Raw genomic sequence first — 14,855 nt, forward strand, 5'->3', positions numbered from 1 at the left:
TCCAGCTGACCTCTGGTGTCAATGAAGGATGCTGCTGCATAGACTGGTTTTCATCCTCTTCTTGATTTTAGAATCCCTCTACTATTCTTTCCTCCTTCTCCTCCATTATACACTTTTACTTTCACTTTTAAGGCCTTATCCTCTTCCTCTCTCTTATTCCTTACCAAAACCACTGAGCAGCCAGTGATGCTGGGCTCCACCATTTAATTGCTCTTTTCAAACATGCCCTCTTGGTATCTGCTGTGCTGCCTTCCTGTATTTTTCTGGGCAACTTTGCTTCTGCAAAGCCAGTTTGGTCACATTCCTCCGTGTGTTCTCCTTTGAGGTCATGCCAGCACAACACCAGGGAACAATCAGACTGCTGGGATTCTGATACTCCACTTTCCCTGCTAACCAATATAATCTTAGGGCTTTCTTGCACTACTTTGTTTGCCTCCAGCTGCCTTCCCCCCTCCCTCCCCTTAGAATATAATACTACTTGTTGTGGAAATCACCAGGCTGCTCTGTATTTATGCGGTCACTAAAGGAACAAAGTTCTCCTTCATGATGGGGTCGACAGGAGCTATAATAATAAACAGCAAATGTGCTAAAGGAGCGAGTTGGATTTGATATTTGATGATATATACAACCAAAGACAGAAAGAACTAGGTTAGTTTGCTCATGCTCTGCCAAGGTGAATCCATACAATAAAAATCATGTCTTCTCCAGTTACTGGAAAAGACATAGTTATTTATAACATATATTCTAATATTTCTTATTGAAGAGAAAGTTTTGTTTTGTTTTTATTAAATCACAATATTGGCAGTTATTATCCAGTTGTGTCAAATGCGTCCTTAAATATTCATTCCCCTTTCAGTTTCACATGCAATTATTCAGTATTACTTTTAATTTTTAAAGCAGCAAAGCACTTTTCCCTTAGATTTAGTGTGCGAGAAGTGTGCACATAACTATTACTTTTTTTTTTCCTCTTCTTGAAGTACTATAGAAAACTTTTCAGTTCCAGATGCTGTCGGGGAAATGGGAGAGCACCTTCTGCCATCTGCTGAGCAGAGTGAGAAATGCTCATGTGCTCAGCGATGAAATGGATAAAATTCTGCCCATCCATTTTTGGGCTATTTTAAACACAGAAGAGAATGTAATCAAAACAGCAGGCAGATCTAAGGTAGGATTTAAAACAGAGACAAAACAAGCTCATGTCAGCATTACAGTGTGGCAGGGAAAGACACTTGTGATGTTTTGGACAGAAAAAGAAGAGGAAGAAGCAGGTTGTGACAAACAGAAAAATAATCAGATGCAAATACAGAAAATGAAGTCCATTTTTCTCTGTTGATTTAGCAGTGGTACTTTGCCCTTTGGCTCTGTGTCTTTGGTAAACATTTTGAGCAGGACGCTGACAGCACTTTCTTTCTGAGAAGCATAACATGTTCCCAGTTGTTTAATGTTGTGGCTAAAATGTATGTTCTAAATGCAAACAGAGAAACTTTGTGAAACAAAAATAAACAAAGTATTTAAGATCACAGCAGTAAGAGTTTGACATAACCTAGGTTCTCATTAGAGCTTCAATGTCCCTCACTCCCCCTCACAGGCTGTGAGTCAGCAGGGAAGGAGGATACTTAGATTAGAAACACCAAACTGTGGAATAATGCTTATACAAATGTTATTTTGGTTGCACTTCAGATGCTCCTGCAGTTAAAATCTGCTAAATGAGAAGTGCAGTGATCAGAACCTCAACCAATACCTGTGGAGTTTTCCTTTGATGACCCCAAGTCACAGCACCAAAAGAAGGTTTTATACTACTCAAAAATATGAGATCAGCTTGGCCCTGTTGTCACAAACAAACACAGCCCAGTTTCATTATTCCACTCCTCCTGCAGTGCTGGCTTTGTGAGCCTTGTCTCTGCTGCTTTCAGTTCTCTGCTAATTGAAACATGCTTATAGAAGACATGAATCTGATCAAATAGGCCTCTGAAGCCTGAATTTCAGGCCAGATCAGAGTCTTGTGTAAACTAGCATGAAGCTGGTATCATCACTGGAGATGTCTGGCAATCCCACTGCCCCTCCAACACTAATCACTTCACCTTAAAAAGATTTTGGTATAAATCTCAGGACTCTTTAGTACATAGAAGCCTACACGCTCGAGTGAGAAGCAAAAGCTTCTTCATGACAGTTCTATTCTTTGATCCATTATCCTGTTCCAAACATCCTCATCCTCTAAAGATGCTGAGAAGATAATACCACATTTTCACAAACACTGGTCCCAACAGGAGATGCTCTGCAGAAGCAGCCAGAGAGGAAATGTTTTCAGCAGAAATGGCTGTTTGAATTCCTGCATTATGTACCAATGCAACATGTGATGGTTGTTTCATCCTTTATTCCAAGCAACACAAGGAATCTTTTATATTCTGTTTACTAGGACGGGAATAAATACAAAGAGTTAATATGTAACCATTCTTTTGTGGATGCTTTCATTTTTAAGAGAAGAAACACTGGACCAAGGGTCATTCGGGCTTGTGGACTGGCAGAATGTCCTCCTGGGCACTGGTCGTGTGCCTGGTTGCTCTGAGCCACTGTGCTCTTGCAGGAAAAGGTAAGACAGCCTTTCACTTTCTAACAGCCAATCCTGTTTTGAGGTGTGAATGAGGGAAGCTGGAGAGAGCAACAGGAGTTTAAAGCCTTCAAACAATTCCAGTCAAATGCTTTGGAGGAGAATTTTCTCCGAAAGCTATTTCCTCCCTTTTCCCCCCTGCATTCCTTCCTCTGTCCCTTCCCACAGAGGTGAATTGCTGTATGTGAAAGTATAAAATGGAAGAAAACAGGAGAAATATTGACAGAAATTGTGGAGACCAGGTTGCCTGTATTCTGGGGCACTGTGCAAGCCAGGAGTTCACCTTTCTCTGTCCCCCTGCCCAGCTCCCTGCTCACCAGCATTCCCCCTTGGCTGCAGAAGCCTCGCTTTTCTCCCCCTGTGCCCCATGCCAAAGGCTCTGGGCACTGGCTCACGAGCTCTGTGCTTTTCCATTTCCTCTGCATTTCCACAGCACAAGCTTTGTGCCTCTCTGCTGTGTCCTCACAGTCTCAGCAGGAGCCTCTCTCCAGGTCCTTTGCAGGAGCACAGTCTGCACCCTCCCCTCTCCCTCACTGCTCCCCTCCTGTTCTCACCCTCTGGGTAAAGACTTTTCACACTCTCAACATGTTAAAGCCACTTTGGAATCAGAACTGCGTAATGTAACAAGAGTGTTTGCCCCACTGAACAGAAACATTGGGGAAACCAAATAAAAGTAAATTAAAAAAAAAATAAATACTCTCATTTCAGGCTGAACCCACCAAACTAATTTCAATTAAAAAGGAAATTCATTAGTTTGCTTCTAAGTCCCTCTCAACCTCTTTTGTCCAAGATAATTCATGATAACTGTCTCACTTTACAGAATACCCTCATAAATGCACTTTGAAGCTAAAGTAAATGCTACTAAAAAAACCCAAACGTGTGGCCCCAGATGGAGCTGCTGAGGAGAAGAGGCTCTCACTTCCAGCAGCCCCAGTGAGCTCTGCACCTGCAGACTGGCTGCAGAAGGGCAGGGCAGCTCAGTGCAGAAATGTTGTCTCACCAACAAACTTGTGCCTCCAGTTAAGAAATAAAAAAAATTTAGATTTTCTGCCCAATTTCTTGCATGGTGTCTCCTCCCCTCCAGTCTGTCCCAGGCCCCCAGAAGTGCTCTTTGCCACCGTGAATGTGGACAAGAGCGTGTACGAGGTGGGGGAGTCAGTGGAATACACCTGCAGGCCTGGCTTTGTCCCCAACAACGGCCAGAGGAAATACACCTGCCTGCCCACCGGCAAGTGGCCTCTCAACACCCTGCTGTGCCTACGTAAGTGAAACAAAACAAACCCTCTTCTAGATTTTACACCATCTTGCTGCCACAGCTCATCTGAAAAGGGTATTGCTAGCCCAGGTGATTAACCTGGTATATTTAACCCTATAGGCTTCTGTTTTCTAATTGTTCTTTCACTACCCGTTGGAAGACAACTAAGGGTGGGGTAGAAGAGGGGCAAGTAATAGGGGAAGGGTCTTCCTGTGCATGTTCCATCCTTTCCCTTAAGCCTCTGCTCTGGGATGGTGATGGAGCTTGGATCTGGACAAGGTGAACCTTAATCTGGCTCAGCCCAACAGGGCTTGTACTCTAACCAGATACACTGGGTGATAACACCTGCATGTGTTGTACCCCTCATTGTTCCTGTTTATCATCTCCTTGCTTAGATGTAGTTTTCCTCAGACAATCAAAGTTTAAAAATTAATTAAAAAATTTAGAAAATGCTACATTTATATGTAAATAGAGAATACTTAGGAGATGTAGTACAAGTGGAGAAATGTGAAAGACACCAGGACCCCTTTATGATCAACTCATTGCCATTATCCAAGCTTCACATCTCATGAACTAATAGTATTTTTTCTTAATCTTTAATTAACAGCACAGAGATGTCCCAATCCTGGACCCTTGAAGAATGGAAAAATTGATTCTATAGACCACCACTATCAGAGTTCTTTAAGCTTTTCATGTGATCCAGGGTAAGCTTTCCCTTTCTCTTATTTAAGCATATAACCTAAATCACAGTATTACATCCCACCACCACCTGGTGCAGTATTGCTAACCAAGGAACTTAGCTGCACAGAACAGCCCACCTCCATTTCAGAAACTAAAAAAAAACCAACCCATGTCTGGTGATTCTCCTGTTTAGTCTTGGCTATAACATCCTGGAGCTTTGCTACTCCAAAGCAAGGTCTTACATCAAAATAGCAGAGATCTTATGTAAAGATTTATTCTAGACTACTTTCTCCTGCTTTTTAAATCCTCTTACTCCATTGGGAGATGAAATCCTACAGCACAGAGAAGATAATCTCCATCTAAGTTGTTCAGTCTCCAGAGCCTAACAGCATAACATTTTGTTTCTGTGCTCTTCTGAGCTCAGTAAATGAAAACACAATATTAATCCTCATTTGGCCCCTGGAGCAAATACACTTTTACTCAAGGCTACTTGCTAGTTTTAGAAATAAGGATAGATTAAAAAAAAAAAGTTGTGGTAAATACAGAGAAACATTTGACAGTAAAATACAGTTCATTTTACTTGGGTAATTAGTTAATAAACAGTGCTTACCTGGGAAGGTCATAGGTTAGACATAGGCTAAATTTCCCTGAAGAGTGGCAACAGCCTCAGCTACCTCCTTCTAATAATCTCCATCTAAGTTGTTATGCTGTTAAGCTCTGGAGATTGAACATTTTGTTTCTGTGCCTTTTTGAGCTCAGTAAATGAAAACACAACATTAATCCTCATTTGGCCCCTGGAGCAAATACACTTTTACTCAAGGCTACTTGCTAGTTTTAGAAATAAGGATAGATTTTTTAAAAAAAGTTGTGTTAAATACAGAGAAACACTTGACAGTAACATACAGTTCATTTTACTTGGGTAGTTAATAAACAGTGCTTACCTGGGAAAGTCATAGGTTAGACATAGCCTAAATTTCCCTTAAGAGTGGCAACAGCCTCAGCTACCTCCTTCTAACAGAGCAAGGGAAGGAATAAATAATTGAGCTACACCACCAAATGTAGCAAGGAGACTTGATTTAATTTTGCTAATTATAATTTACTGAGTTTCAGCTGTGTGATATTGAAATGATAGATACATGACAAACATCTCTTTAAAACTCAGAATAAATGCTAACAATGTAAGTGCAGAGGATGAGAGAGCAGCATCTAGAGTGCATATGGAAATAAAATTGGTCTGTCTGGCATTAAAATAGAACAATGGGCCTCAGAGGCTTCAGTTCTTGAGAGTGCTGAGTTCTTTGCAACAGTTTGATCTCAATTGCCATAACTAGCTAGGAAATCCTCCCAAGAAAACATAACATTTATGTTAGCAACCACACACCCATGCTCATCATTTACATTTATCCACAGTATTAATTAATTTTAGAAATTAAGGTATAAGGGATAATCTATAGTTAGAAAAGGCAAAACATCTTTTTGTACCAAGACTTTCATCTGGATACTTGGAATACTTGAATACTAACAGTTTTTTATAGTTGAATCTGAACTTTCTTTGAGGTCAGTAAGTGATAGGATCAGAGAAAGATTTCAGAACTGGCCTCCTAAGTGTGTTTATGAGAAATGGTAATTTTTCTTGCAAAGAACAACTTGATTCTTTTCCTTGTTCATTAAGATTTTGGATAATCAGGTCTTTTTCTTTTCAGTTACACCCTCGTTGGGACAAGAACGAGCCAATGCATGGCAGATGGAAAGTGGAGTGGAATTTTTCCACAGTGTCAACGTAGGTGGTTAAACACTTAAGAGCAACTCTGCCCTTATTCTTATTACAGAAAGATTGCTTGGCATTGCTCAGAATAGCATATACTCTTAGCCAGAGACCTGCTGTAGTGCCATGAAAACAATGGTCAGGAAAAATCAAGAAGAACCTTGTATGTTTGGTTTTAGAGATGTGGTTTCTGGTTTTAGAGAAATACAGTTTAAAGTTCTGTCCCAAAGGCCAGGATCAGGGATGCTACTTACAGCTGAAGGTAAGATGCTCAGCCACTCAAATTCATTCTCCCTGCATATAAAAGAATATTGTTGTGCCTTTTCAACTGTAACATGGGGTTTTGTTAAAGTCTGTCCCAAATACTTCACTGAAAGAGGAATTCACTGCATAATATTGTTGTAAAAATATAGCAAAAATCATGACTTATCAACTCTAAGGCTCCTGAGGCTTTTAATCTGTACTTTTTGTTGTGTTAGCCATGCTCCTGTGAAGGGCAGTGAGGGTTAATTTAATTATAAGCATGTTGCTCTTGTTATTCTAGTAATAATTTGATCTTCAAGCTTTAATTGCTATGAATGCTGTGCTTTTCCAGCGGTGACTTGTGCACCTCCCTCACTTCCTGAGTTTGGAACCCTTTCTTATCGCCTCTCCAAACCTGGAAACATTTCTCATTTCCTGGACACAATCACTTTTGAATGTGTACCTCCCCTGGCACTCATTGGGAATGAGACAGCCACCTGCATGGCCAACGGGAGCTGGAGCAGCATTCCTGAGTGCAAGGGTATGTGACTTGTACCAATGCCTAAAAATCCTCCCTAGATTTGCACAAATAACACCACAGGAACAGCTTCCAGTACCTGAGAGGAGCCTGTGAGAAGGCTGGGGAAGAGCTGTTCACAAGGCTGTGTAACAACAGGACAAGGGGTAATGGTTTTAAGTTAGAAAGGGTAGATTTAGGTTGGACATTAGGAAAAAGTTCTTTCATATGAGGGTGGTGGATCAATGGAACAGGTTGCCTAGAGAGGTGGTGGAGGCTCCATCCCTGGAGACATTCAAGGTCAGGCTTGACGGGGCTCTGAGCAACCTGTTCTAGTGTGAGATGTCCCTGCTTATTGTAGGGGGGTCAGACTAGGTGACCTTTAGAGGTCCCTTCCAACCCAAGACTCTATGATTCTATGAATGTTAGTATTTTCTCTTTACAGTTGTTCTTGCAAGCATGTAGGAGAGCTATTTTGAAAGTTAGACTCATGAATGCAAGGTGATTGCTCACAAGATTGTACACAACATGGGATTGACAAAATATTTGCTGCAGTTATAAAGGTTGTATAAACAAAACCTGGTCAATGTACTGGGGAACCAGAGCTTGGCCTCCAGGGCACATTGAACTTTTAATTCTGCTAAGTGCTAGGATTGATCTAAGAAATAGACAACCTTACCCTTAGTCCTAAGAACTTCACCAGTTCCAGGGAGGTTATGCCACATTTAAGGAGTTTTTGGATTGCAACAAAAGTGTATTTAGAACAAGTAACATTTCTTTATCTATAAGCAATATTTCTTCTGTCTATGTTTTCCTGTGCAAGAGGCTAAAATGCACGGCCACAAAAGTTTTATGTATTTTTGCAAGTACAAAGCCTGTCTTTTAGAAATGCCACATTGCTAAAGCCTTGTTTTCATTTGGGTGCTGCAGTTGTCACGTGCCCCACCCCATCAGGAATAGAAAATGGCTTCCTGGAGTTAGTTGCTCGTCGAACCTACCACTACAACGAAAGCGTCAGCTTCGGCTGCCAGCCCAGCTACGTGCTGGAGGGGCCCAAGCACTCCCGATGTGAGAAGACTGGGAACTGGTCCACAAAGCCCACCTGCAGAGGTATGCACACACTGTCTGCTAGAAACCACCTAGCCAGTTTACTTTTCTTAGAAGGCCACCCCTCTGATTGCCACTGAGCAAGAGCTGAGCCAGAGCTGGCCTCGAAAGAACAGCAAAATAATAATTTCAAGGCCAATAAAATCTAAAACCACTCCCAATATTGAACACTGTAGGATGTGATGTATCTCAATTGACTCCAGTAATCACCCACACAATTTATTTTGTTTGAGTATTTCCTCTCCCCTTCCTGTTTAATATAATTAAAATTTTACTGAGGCTGGATTTTCACTGGAAACTTTTGATCTTATTCTTGGGGGTCTGAATTTCTTCAGCATTGTAGTACCAGTGCAATATAGGACACATTATTTTTCATTCCCAAATGTCACCTGTACAGATTTCTGGTGGGATCTAATCTACCTACATTTCAAGAGAGAGCTCTAATTATCCTGATGTGCTGCCTATAGCTGGATTGTTTTGCAGGTCCATGCAAAATACCAGTTAAGAAAGCTGTAGTATTATATAATGGTGAGAAGAAAAGAGTTCAAAATGACCTTAAGGATGGCATTCAGCATGGTGAAACTGTATCCTTCTTCTGCAAGAATAAAGAAAAAACCTGTGCCTATACTGTGGATGTTCCATGTGTGGATGGCAACCTTACCCTCCCTGCCTGTTTCAAAGGTACAAGCCATGCTAACCACAAAACAGCTTCTGTTGGTGGAATAACAAATACTTTAGTGTGGGGAAAATGTTGTAATTAATCTTTGAGCCCTTTTTGACTGACTAATTCATCTGCCTTGTAATAAAGTTCCTGGGTGTTTAGGAAGAAATGGCCTGAGAGGAGAGAATGCACAGGCAGACTTTTCTTTTGGACACATCAGAGCCCTGCTTTAATTCATGTTCTCTTAAAAGGTGTCATTTAGAGGTGGTCTAGCCCAAACAAAAGGCCATACATGAAGCATTCCAGGATTTCATGAATCCTTGGCTTGATGTCCTCACCAGGTGTAAAGGGGTTGAACACTGCTGCAGCCTTGAGAACCTCACATACTCACTCCTGTTCTAGTGAGTTATTCCCCCATTTTACTGATGGGCAACACGCTGGTTCTGCCCTCAGACCAAGAGTATTAAAAAGCAGCTGACAGCTGTAGTGAGGAGCTGATGCTGCAGGAACTGGTTCACAGGCACACAGGTTTTTAGAATAAATAAACAGCCCAAATAGTGAAGCTTTTTAGCCAGAGGAAATGCTTTGCATTTGTTTTATCAATATTTCATGCATAGAATACTCCTTGTAAGTTTTATTTTTGTTTGCAAGAGAAGGAAAGAACCACAGCCTCTGCATGAGGAAAACATCTTTCCTCACATTTGCCTTGGGTTCTGATGGATGTAGCTTAGCTCTCATTAAAAGAGAAACAAACAGTGTGTTTCTTCTAGGGGTTTTACTCTGCTGCAGAGAGGGATTGCTGACTGAGCAGGGTGCAGGGAGCCTGCTGGTTTCAGCTCTCATACATTTCAAGAATTTAACCTCGAGATATTAACTATTTGCTTTCAACAGAACGTGGCTTTTTTTCATCTCTTGTGAAGAAGGACCCATCAGACATGAAACCATGTGAAGTTGAAGAGTGAATCAGAGCAGCAATACAGCACTAAATTTCTGCCTTATGGAGACAAATGTTCCATACCAGAGAGGAAAACTGAGGTCCTGACAGTGTAAATTTCCAGGTCAACTCTGGACTCTCTGGGAATTGGGTCTCTGCTGTTTTCCCTACCACCATCTCTACCAGCTTCTTTCACAAGCTATGGCACATTATTTCAGCCATTAACTTCCATCCCCTTTTCTCTGCCTTCTTCAAAATCCCCACAATACTGCTTCTCTTCCTGCATTTCCAACATTCATGCAACTGTAAATGACTTTCTCAATAGCAGTCCCTTCCCAATAAAGTGATTCTCTGCCAATAGTGTGGTTTTATTTAATATTACCTAATCATCAATCCCATCCTTTAGCTCTTAACTGGTTTACAGAGAAGGGCCTTCATTATTAGTAATGACCTGGGTTTTGGTTCCATTACTGCTCCCCTGTGATAGGGAGTGGACCTTTAATTATAGCTGGGCAGATGGTCATCAGCCTCGGGTTCTCCAGAATTCACATAAGTCAAAAGACTGAGATTCACAAATCCATTAGAAACCAAGTATCCATCCACACTATTAAATATCAATACTATCAGATAAAAGCCTCTTTTACACTTAAAAAAAGGAAACATGCTAAAGTTAGGAAGACTATGTTCTTGAGATTCTAGCTTCACCTGAATCTGTTGTTTTAAACACTGTTAATTTTTACCACTTGTTCAATATTACACAATGTAACTGGTTCCTTTTTAGAAAGAGAATTGTGCACCATGGAGCAATAGTAATGATTTCTGGTCATTAAATAGCTTTGAAGTTAACTGTACTTTTGATTTACTATACAATTAGTCACTGGTATGATCCACTCTGGTAAGTTTTGTGCTTATGTCTGTATTTCCATCCAGAAAAAAAGAATTAGAATTTCAACATACTAGAAAGAGATAGAGAAATATTTGTTGTACACTTATAATAAATTGTCATAAGTCATATGTGGATCCTTCTGAAGTATAAAAGCCTCCTCTGAGATTAAAAGCAGAGGTAAACTACACAGTAAGCAAACTACTGTAGAACTTCTTTAAAGGACCTTTTAACATTAAGATCAAACCACTTATAAGATGCTGCAGCTGCCATTAAGAAGCTATGAACATACTCTCACTATCTTTTTTATTTTTTGAAGGCTGCACATGAATATTTTAATAGTATGACTGATATAATTTGTTCTTATACTTCCTATTGCTAAGGAGAGATTGAGACAGCTATTATTAAGTATTTAATACTTTGTGCTCATCAGGAATTTATGTCTCTAATGAAGAGATTGACAAAGTCATGCCAGCAGCTGACGGGGGATTTTGTTTGTACAATGTGCACTGTTTTGGTTCCTAGGCATGTTTAAGAGAGATCCTTAAATGATGGTTGACATACAGGCCAAGATATCCATAACTACACTTCTAATCCATCCAGAGATCAGCTGGCAGGAACCTATCTGTTAGGAAATCTAGTCTAAATGTTGTGTGGATCCATCTCTGGGATCGGGATGTTCCGGACGGTAGCTGAAACACCATACACAGTTTAATATTAACTTGTGTTTCACAGCAAAACACTGTGAACTTGACATGAGTGAAGTTAGCATTCACTGCCACAGAAATGCTGCTTTTCCCTGAAATTATTTGTATTTTGCACAAGAACAGTTGCTCCAGGAGCATTCCAATTTTTCTAAGCAAATGTTCCCAGTTCCATTCCCTGTGCAGCAGGACACCAACAGATCATGTCAGCTGGCCCTGCTTCCTAGCTGGATATGCAGCATTTGAATAATTCAAGGAATCACTCTTAGGAGCCAATGATCATACACTGAATTTATTATCTAGTGCCCTGAAGCAAGAAGAGGGAGAAAAAAAAAAATCTGTGACCTGCTAAGTCTTTGAAGTAGTGAGGTGTTTGTGAATCACAGCTTTTGAGACATGAAAGGTTTGCTTAGAAGGTCTGAAAAATAATATATTGCAACTAGAGGTGTTCCAGAGGCTGCAACAAGGGAGTGAAAACTGCCTTTTTAAAAAAAGATGCTTGAAAGATGCCTGAAGCTGCACTCGTGTTACTTGTAGCAACCTGCTGAGACAGTTACAGAGATCAGGGAACATGGTGAAGAGAGATTAAAAAAAAAGTTTTACTTAAATGATTATTTTTAATATTTTTTTACAATAATTGGGAATTTGTTCTGTGTTCTGGTTGGGATGTCTATGTGTTCTACAAGGGTCTATCTACAGGGATTTCCCCCAGAGGGTCAGTGCACATCAGTACTCGCTGTCCAGGCTGCAGCTCTGGCTGGAGATATGACCTTGGTCATTCCTTGAATCTTTAGTTTTTCTTTCTTTTTGGACAGAAGTTACACAATTTTCAAATCAATGTAGGTGGGCTTCAACATCTTGAGCCACCCTGCTCTGCATCACAGAAACCAGCTCTCTTCTCTCAGGAAATTTGTCCCAGAGCACTGGTTCCAATTTCATTGGAATTCTGCTCTGCCTGATACAACATCAAATGCGATTGTATAAAGTGTTTTGTGATGAGCATGACAAAGAAATATCCAAATTAGAAGGCAAGGTGGAGATAGGAATCAATGAGCAACACACAAAAAAGTTGGCTTAGAAATTCCAACCCTTTTCAGCTGTCAAAAAGCAGATTCACAAAGCTGGGCAGAAATGCAGACTCCACCAGGCCAACATGCTGATGTGCTGCCCTTGGAAAACCTGCCTGGAAAGAGTCACATTAAGTCCTTTCAGCCCTCCATATTCTCCCAGCTAACAAAACTGTTGTCTGTCTCCTGTGATTTGGACTGACTTGGACAAATTGCTTTCATAATGATTATTGAATTCCCACAACAGATCTGGGTAACTGAAGTGGTGACTCAGAAGTGGGAAGTTTGGCATGTTCAGGTCTTTGAGCAAGTCAGCCACCCCCAAGTCTTACTGTGTTGTGAGAATCTGCCACTCTTTAAAAACAGATTATAAGTAGTAATATCTTAAAAAAGATATTAAATTGCAATTCTGTAAAGTTTGGAATTTAGAGATAATAGGTAATAATTGTAATCTACTCGTGAGATTCTCTCCATCAGTGATTTTTGCACTGCTTCTGTGCAAATGTTGCTTTAAGAAGCTTCGTGCAAACCAGTGTAACTGTCACAGCTATCAGCAAATGAGCCCTAATGTAGAATCATTTATGCTGAAGATCAGCTGAGAAACCAAAGAAAACAGCCAATTTTCTACCATATATGTAAGAAATTCTTATTTTATGTACATGTGCATGTGTATCAAGCTTAGAAGAGTTGAAGAGTTTCCTCATTTGAGATAGAAGCCCTTCAGATGATACACACACACCAAGGGCAATGACAGATCTTGGGGAAAGACAAATGATTAACTGTATCAAGGGGATCAGACGTTTTATTTGGGATCAAACATACCTGCAATTATTTCACTGACTCAGGAAGAGGCTGAAGGGATGAAAGGACTGGGAGATTTCACTAATTCTTTTAGATTAAACAACAGTTTTCTTGACATGGCTACAAAACAAGTGTAACCTCTGTCTTTTGTGTAGAAATGTCAGGCATGCACTTTTAAATTGTTATATTCCACAACATTCCCTCCTGTTTTCTGTCCTTGGGACAGGACATCAACAACCCATGAAACATGAGCAATACTGAGTCAATGATATGTTTTAAAGTGAAGTCAAAATCATGCTATTATTTACAAGGCTACACTTAAACAAATCTTACTTAGAATATACTCAGAATGCTCAGAAACTGGCTAAAATTGGCTCTGCAGTTACTCAGCCTGCACCTGCAATTTCAGTCTCATTTTATCTGCTCATGTGTCTCACTCCAATTATGGAGACACAAAAACATTGCTCAGACTCAAAACCTCCTTCTGATTTATTGACCTTTAATTTCTTAGTGACAAGTATTTTCCACTAAGCTCAGTGGAAGCCTTTTTTTTTCCCCACATATTGATCATAGCCAAAATATAAAAACAGATACATCCAATATCAAAGTAGCAGCAATTAAAGCAAAGAAAACACACCTCAAACAACCCAGAGACACCTCCTGCAGCTTCTGCACCCTGACTTTTCTAGCACAGACTCCCCTGTGGTGCTGAAGCACTGAGTCTGTCCCCAACACAATGAGGGTCTGAGCCCACCTCATGACATTTATGACATCTCCTACTTCTCTAGGTCCTCATAAGGTTTTTAATGTGTACAAATAAATGTTTATCTATGTATATGCATTTTTGCAGGAAGAGTGCTGGGTGTAGTGCTGATTGCAGAGCCTGGTGCAGTGGGCCCCGCTGGACGGCCAGGCCAGGAGAGTTGTGGCAGTGTCACTAGTGGTGTCTCTCAGGGCTTGGTTTTGGGGCCAGTTTTGTTCAATATCTTTACCAATGATGTGGATGAAGGGATCGTGTGCGGCATCAGTTTGCAAACACCAGATGGGGTGAGTGTTGATCTGTTGGAGGGTCAGAAGGCTCTGCAGAGGGCCCAGGACAGGCTGGATCGATGGGCCAAGGCTGCTTGTGTGAGATTCAGTAAGGCCAAGTGCCAGGTTCTGTGTTTTGGTCACAAAACGTTTTGGGGGAGGAGTGGCTGGAGAGCTGGGGGACCTGGGGTTGTGTGGCCTGAGGAAAAGGAGCCCCAGACCTCATTGCAGGCTACAAGTACCTGAAAAGAGGTTGCAGGGAGGCGGGATTGGCCTCTTCGCCCAGGTGAATAATGACAGGACCAGAGAAAACGGCCTGAAGCTGTGGCAGGGGAGGTTTAGATTAGATATTAGGAAGAATTTCTACACTGAAAGACTGGCCAGGCACCCGAACAGCTGCCCGGGGAAGTGGTGTCTTCACCACCCCTGGAAATATTAAAAAATCATGTAAGTTTGGTCCTTCAGGGCGTGCTCTGGTGACCGAGGCTGTGGGGCTTGTGCTGACGGCTGCACTCGGTAGTCTCGGAAGGCCTTTCCACCGATGACAACCCTGCGATTCTGCACGCACAGCACCCGCAGTGTGACGGGGACACCTCCGGGCAC

General features: G+C 41.2%; 1 protein-coding gene across 1 annotated transcript; it reads left to right on the plus strand.

Annotated features, from left to right (window-relative positions):
• Positions 1–2,523: 2,523 nt before the first annotated feature.
• Positions 2,524–9,796, plus strand: APOH (apolipoprotein H (beta-2-glycoprotein I)). The gene is made up of 8 exons (XM_010002703.1): positions 2,524–2,587; positions 3,690–3,866; positions 4,468–4,564; positions 6,245–6,321; positions 6,902–7,090; positions 7,997–8,176; positions 8,657–8,854; positions 9,726–9,796. The coding sequence occupies exons 1-8, from the start codon at positions 2,524–2,526 to the stop codon at positions 9,794–9,796; spliced, it is 1,053 nt and encodes a 350-aa protein (XP_010001005.1).
• Positions 9,797–14,855: the final 5,059 nt, after the last annotated feature.

Source organism: Chaetura pelagica, unplaced genomic scaffold (assembly GCF_000747805.2).
Source record: "Chaetura pelagica isolate M959 unplaced genomic scaffold, ChaPel_1.0 scaffold47, whole genome shotgun sequence".
Taxonomy (NCBI): Eukaryota; Metazoa; Chordata; class Aves; order Apodiformes; family Apodidae; genus Chaetura; species Chaetura pelagica.